This window comes from Toxorhynchites rutilus, chromosome 2 (assembly GCF_029784135.1).
Source record: "Toxorhynchites rutilus septentrionalis strain SRP chromosome 2, ASM2978413v1, whole genome shotgun sequence".
In the NCBI taxonomy this organism is placed as follows: domain Eukaryota; kingdom Metazoa; phylum Arthropoda; class Insecta; order Diptera; family Culicidae; genus Toxorhynchites; species Toxorhynchites rutilus.
The window spans coordinates 178,247,177-178,254,149 of NC_073745.1; the positions used below are offsets into that span (position 1 = coordinate 178,247,177).

At 43.1% G+C, this 6,973-nt stretch overlaps 1 protein-coding gene across 1 annotated transcript; it reads left to right on the forward strand.

The window, feature by feature from the left end:
• The first annotated feature begins 1,437 nt into the window (after window positions 1–1,437).
• On the forward strand, window positions 1,438–5,094 carry LOC129766435 (uncharacterized). The gene has a single exon (XM_055766966.1). The coding sequence runs from the start codon at window positions 1,438–1,440 to the stop codon at window positions 5,092–5,094; it is 3,657 nt and encodes a 1,218-aa protein (XP_055622941.1).
• Window positions 5,095–6,973: the final 1,879 nt, after the last annotated feature.

A 6,973-nucleotide genomic window follows, 5' to 3' on the forward strand; every position in this document is an offset into this window, starting at 1 on the left:
GGAAGCGAGCTTCTATAACAGGGGTATTATGAAGTTGGCATCTCGTTGGGAACAAGTCATCGAACAAAACGGCGCATGTTTGACTTAAAACAGATGATTGTAACTAATTTTATGAACAAATGAAAATTCAAAAAAAATACCGCAGGACTTTTTTGAAAGCCTAATAGTAATATGGTTATAATTTTATTATTTTCCTACATATCCTATAGTTACACTTAGGTGCCTATTCTATCAAATTCCTTTTAAAAATCCTATTAAATTTGAACGAGGAAAGTGTCACCCATATCTGGGTGACGGGGCGTCGAAAGTGTTAAGTACGACCACAATCAATCCGCCAATCGTATATTGATACATTCAAACGATCCTATGACTAAATCGATTATGCTGTTCCTAAACTTTGTTCTACCGCTCATCAATAACGTCAATTGCACTTTTCAAACAGAAAGTTCTCAATTTTGCGAACCTTATAATGAGACAAGAATGTTATTGTTGATCATGTTGTGGAGCTCATGTTTCATGTTACAGATTTATTTGATAAAAATACAGGTATACAGATTTTTCAGAAAATTTTACAGAATTAAATATGGCAACCCTGCTCCTTGTATCAAACATGGGTGCCAGGTGATTTTTTCAGATGTATCACATGGTACGAAAAAATGTCTTCAAACGTCTTCTCAATTGATGGAAACTAAACTTAATTTTGAAAAATGTTTGAAAGATCATTCTATGTAATTTATATTGTTATATGACACGTTTCACTAAACTTACTTTGAGGTTTTGAAGTTTATTTCAATAAATATGAACAAAGAATATATTGCGCAACCGCGATATAAATTTTATCAGTTTAGAGATGACAATTGACTTGATAATTCGTTAATTGAATAAAAATCGCTCCAATTCTTCCACAAAAACAGAACTATGAAAAGTGTTTCATAAGGGTGGGATGTACGAAGAATCAAATGTCAGAAAATTGAATGAATGACTCGTTTACCAAACAATTTTTATAAATAACTCAATTTTTTAAGCTTCGAAGTTTTGGTTGTAACTCAAGCCATGTCCATAGAACTAATTGTTGAAACGGTATGTAACCGAGAAACCTTCGATTTCTAAAGTTGTCGTGAAGAAAGCGAGTGGATGTCACCGATACAAAAGCCTTACTTCTTTTGAAGGTATTTTCGGTCAATAATAAGAATTTTATGGAAATAATATCTTCCAAAATCCACATACACTATCGTACTAAAATGTCTTCAAATATTTCATAATGTCTTCACAAAATCACATGTCTTCACAGTAAATCAAATGTCTTCAAAATGAAGACATGTCTTCAAACATGTATGTCCAGCTTCGGCTGGACATATACTAAAATTGGAACGATACAGAGATTCGAAGCGTGTTTCAATCGTCATCACCGGAGAAGGTGGGAAGAATCGTTTCCAAATGAACAACGTACGCACAGTTAAGAGACTCAACCTACCAAAACAAACGCTACAGTATGATGCATTAACGGAAACGTATCCACACCTCAAGGGTCTGCCGGTGCGGAGTTATTCGGAAGCAATTCCGGGTATTATAGTTGGACTGGAACATGCACGACTACTCTCCACTTTAAAAATTCGTGAAGGCAGAGGTGACGATCCAGTGGCAGCAAAAACAAGACTGGGCTGGTGCATCTTTGGTAGAAGTTCTGGTGTGGGTCAATCCTTAGAACGCCTGCATCATCATTCCGAGCAAGATATGGGGAATCGTGAATTGCACCAACAGATGAAGAAATTCTTTGGCATTGAGGAAGCTATAATCACGGTTAAACCTGAAGCAGAAGTTGACAAACGTGCCAGGGAGATTATGGAGAATACCACACGACGAGTAGGGCTTGGCTTCGAGACGGGTCTTGTTTGGAAGCACGACGATGTAAGCTTCCCGGATAGTTTCAAGATGGCGGAGAGGAGATTGATCGCACTCGAGAAACGACTGGAGAAAGATCCTGCGCTAAGGCAAAAAGTTCACGAGCAGATCGTGTCATATGAGGAGAAAGGATACGCTCATCGAATAACCAAGAATGAATTGGATTCAACCGACTCGAGCCGAGTTTGGTATTTACCCTTAGGGGTCGTACAAAATCCCAAAAAACCCGGCAAGATTCGTCTGATCTGGGATGCAGCAGCGTGTTCTAAAGGCGTTTGTTTTAACGACATGTTGCTCAGAGGTCCAGACCTGCTAACGGCGCTCTTTGGCGTACTACTCCGTTTTAGACAGAGGAACATTGCTATCTGTGGAGACATACGAGAAATGTTCCACCAGATACGCATTCGAGACCTCGACAAACAGGCGCAACGGTTCTTGTGGAGATTTTCCCCTGATATGCTTCCACAGATATTCGTCATGGATGTGGCAACGTTCGGCGCCACCTGTTCGCCTAGCTCGGCGCAGTTCGTCAAGAACAAAAACGCCGAGGAACACGCATCAAAATACCCGAGAGCAGCGCACGCCATTATTTACAGCCACTATGTTGATGACTACCTGGATAGTGTAGAAACTGAAGATGACGCGGTACAGTTGTGGAACGATGTTAAGTTGGTCCATGCTCGAGGTGGATTTGAGATCCGCAATTTCGTCAGCAACTCAGATGAAGTTATGCAGCGAGTGGGAGTGAAGGATTGTCCTGCAAATAAGTCGTTGAATCTGGATCCGTTGGGAGAAAAGGAGCGAGTTCTTGGCATGGTGTGGAGACCTGACTCTGACGATTTCACCTTTGAACCTTCTTTAAAGCCGGAAATTTTGAAGTTGATTGTAGATCGAACAATTCCGACGAAACGTCAGGTGCTACGAACAGTGATGTCGCTGTTTGATCCCCTTGGACTGATAGCACATTTCGTGGCACAAGGGAAAATTCTTATGCAAGACATTTGGAGATCGGGTACAGACTGGGATGAACAAATTACCGAGCATCTATGGGAGAAATGGTCTAGGTGGAGTCAACTCATTTTAGAGTTAGATGCAGTAATGATTCCAAGGTGTTTCTTCAGAGGTGCTAATAGTGGAGCTCTCAACAGCGTTCAACTGCATGTGTTCGTCGACGCTAGTGAAGAAGCATACGCATGCGTAGCATACCTACGAATTGTCGATGGTGGCATAATAAGATGTGCACTTGTAGCGGCGAAGTCAAAGGTGGCCCCGCTTAAGCCTCTTTCCATTCCACGATTGGAGCTGCAGGCCGCGATGATAGGTAGTCGTTTGGCAGACAGTATCTGCAAACACATAAGTCTCCCCATCAGTCAACGCTTTCTCTGGCTTGATTCCGCAACGGTGTTGGCCTGGCTGCGTTCGGATAGTCGACGTTACCACCCGTTCGTGGCATTTCGAGTAGGGGAGATCCTAAGTCTAACCACCGTTGATGAATGGCACCATCTGAAGTCCAAGCACAACGTGGCAGATGAAGCAACCAAGTGGGGATCTGGTCCTAGCTTCGATCCAGAAGGGCGATGGTTTCAGGGACCACTATTTCTGAGTAAATCAGTTGAAAGCTGGCCAGTGAGCAAAGGAGAGATACCTCCAGCTACAGAAGAGCTCCGGGCTGTTTATACCCACCATCATTCGACGTTCCAACCACTTATCGAGGTGAAGCGTTTCTCTAAGTGGCACCGACTACTACGCTCTACCGCGTACGTACTAAGAGCAATCAAAAGGCTCAAAAAGCAGCAGCTTCGTCCTTGGATATCATGCGATGAGTATCGTGAAGCGGAAAACCTGCTTTGGCGTCAGGTACAAATAGAGTGCTATGCGGATGAATATACATCACTGCACTATAATCAGCAAAACCCCTTGGCGAATCAAATGAAACCGTACAAGTGCAGTCAACTGTACCAGCTAACACCGTACATAGACGATGTAGGAGTTATGAGAATGAACAGCCGAATAGGGGCTGCACCAAACGCCCCGTTCCAAGCCAAGTATCCAATCATTCTTCCAAACAATCACCATCTAACGTCCCTCCTCGTTAACAGCTACCACTGCCGCTTTCTACATGCGAATAACGAAACTGTACTCAATGAGATGCGACAGCGTTTTCGTATACCATCTCTACGAAACTTGATCAGACGAGTCTCCAAGGAATGTCCATGGTGTCGAGTCAACAAGGCGGCCCCACGGCCCCCGATCATGGCACCGCTTCCAACAGTGCGTCTAACATCATTCGTCCGTCCATTTACACATTCAGGAGTTGATTACTTCGGGCCAATCTTGGTGAAGCAAGGTCGCAGTCTTGTCAAGCGCTGGGTAGCATTATTCACCTGCCTTTCCATAAGAGCGATTCACTTGGAAATAGTGCATAGTCTCACAACTCAATCGTGCGTGATGGCTATCCGACGATTTATAGCGCGCCGAGGAGCACCAGAAACCTTTTATTCCGACAATGGCACCAATTTTATCGGAGCGAACCACCTATTGAAGGGTCAGCTTCGGGCGGTCAACGAACATTGTGCAGCGACGTTCACCAACGCTAGGACGAAATGGCAGTTCAATCCTCCCTCCGCACCACATATGGGTGGTGCCTGGGAGCGCTTGGTACGCTCGGTCAAAACGGCCATGGCCACAATCAGCGATCATCCCCACCATCCCAGCGATGAGGTGCTGGAAACAGTTGCACTGGAGGCTGAAGCAGTGGTCAACTCCAGACCTCTAACATATGTCGCGTTGGATTCATCTGATGCTGAGGCAATCACTCCGAATCATTTCCTGCTTTACGGAACCCGTGGTATTGATCAACTACCAACACCTTTAACTGAAGGCGTAGCGACACTTCGAGACAGCTGGAAGTTGGCACAAGGTCTAATCGATAAATTTTGGAGGAGATGGATCCGCGAGTATCTACCAGAATTGGCGAGGCGTACGAAGTGGTACCAACCAGTGAAGGCATTGGAGATAGGAGATCTTGTTATAGTGATCGATGAGAACAAACGGAATGGATGGATGAGAGGCAGAATCATCAACGTTACAGAAGGGAAGGACGGTCAGGTACGCAAAGCTGAAGTCAAAACGGCGAACGGAATAATAACACGACCAGCAGTGAAGCTAGCATTGCTGGATATCGTAAAATGAGTTACGGTGGAAGAATCTGGGCTATCCCGGAACTACACGGAAGGGGGAATGTTGTCGAACCCACCGTGCAACAGACGGCAGTTCTGACAGGAGGGACTAGTGAATTCCGGGAGCCCTAGACAATTGGCAACTGCCATTCAATGAGAGTGAGACGGAACAGTCAGTTGACAGCTCAGTGTATTAAAAACAAAAACAAATGGAAAAAGTGAAGATAATAGAGTGAATAAAAGGAGTAGAAGGATTTATAGCGGTAATTTGGGAAAATTGAAATATTAGGCAGATTAGAAAGGTATTAAAATAGGTGTGAAAAGTCGAAGTAACAGTATGTATGATGATATGGAATAGGAATTGAAATTTAAAATGAATTTATCGCAGATTGTATATTGAACCCGAGGATTGGATTATGTTGGAAGGATAGATTTATTCAGGAAAACGCAAACTAAAATGTAAGAAATATAACATGTATCAAGACAAATAAATATATTCAAAATATATTTCAGCTTTAAAGCTGCTTGAACAGTAACGGCTGCTAAAAGACGTGTTGAGATTTCCCTATCCGGTCCGATTCTCGGCAACAAAGCGTAAAACGACACGGTTACAATGAATAGTCCATAGTCTTTGCAGAAAACTGTATCATTTCGTTTCAATACATTCAGCCCTATTCTGTATACCGACGGATTTCCATTTTGTTCGAAACCGTTATTTCGTTCGAGTTATAATTTCGCATTCCCTATTTTGAACGTTTTTCCCATTTAATGTACGAAGAGAAACAGATTGAACGAAACGCAAAAACAACTCGAACTCGAAGAATGGAATTTTATCAAGTCGTTCGAAATATTTCGAATCAATCGGAATACAGAATAGGGGTGATTGTTGTGACCAACAGGTTATGGGCCCAGAACCGTATCCGCGGCACGATAATTGTTTGAATCAGTGGTATATATCGGTAAAAGCGTTTTTCAACGGAAAGAAATATCATCGTGAAGTGCGAGAAGCGAACATTCAAACTGGCGGACGCAAAATTCGTGGTGGAAAAGGCGCTACGAAAAGTGGCGTTTTCACATGGAGTTGATACTGATCAAGGAGCAGTTGGCCGAGATGGTCTCTTGCAATCATCGATCTTGCACTGGGAAACCGTGAACTTACGCACGTAATGAAAGCTCAGACCGCCAAAGAAATGTGGGAAGCTTTGGAAAGCTTTCACCCGTTCTTCACTGGTGAATAAAATTCATGTGTTACGACAACTGGTTAGATTGCAACTTGAAGAAGGTGGAAACATGGCGATCACATAGCAAACGTGTTGGAGTTATCGCAGCGTTTGGAAGCTATGGGTGATCAAGTAATGGATTCTGGCTGGTGGCAATATAGTTTTCCAGTTTGCTACAGTCTTATAATGTCTTGATTATCGCACTGGAAAGAAGGAAGATGAGCTCGATTTAGATTTAGAAGAGACGGAATGAAAATACGACCAACCAAAACAAATCTTTGAAGGGGGCTGCAAACATGTTTTGGTCAGGTGAGAAATAAAAAAGACTTGCCATTATTGTAGTATGGAGCAGCGCAGAGAATCGCAAGGAAAAGGAACGGAAGGAGAAAGAACAAAAAGCGAAGTTTGTGAAGGAAGATTTTGCGAAAGATTTCTGTTTTACCAGCCGCGAAATGATTAGCAATGGTGGTGCTGCGTGTTATTTCGATTCGGGAGCTACGTCGCACATGGCGAGCGATGTTTAATTTCTTCTGACAAATGTGTCGAATATTGGCGCCTCTATTACTCTGGCGGATGGAAGCAAAGTTGCGTCGATAGCTAGTTTTGTATATGGGATCCTGTGATATTGGATTGACTACCGTCGATGGAGAAGGAAACCCTCGAAATATTCTG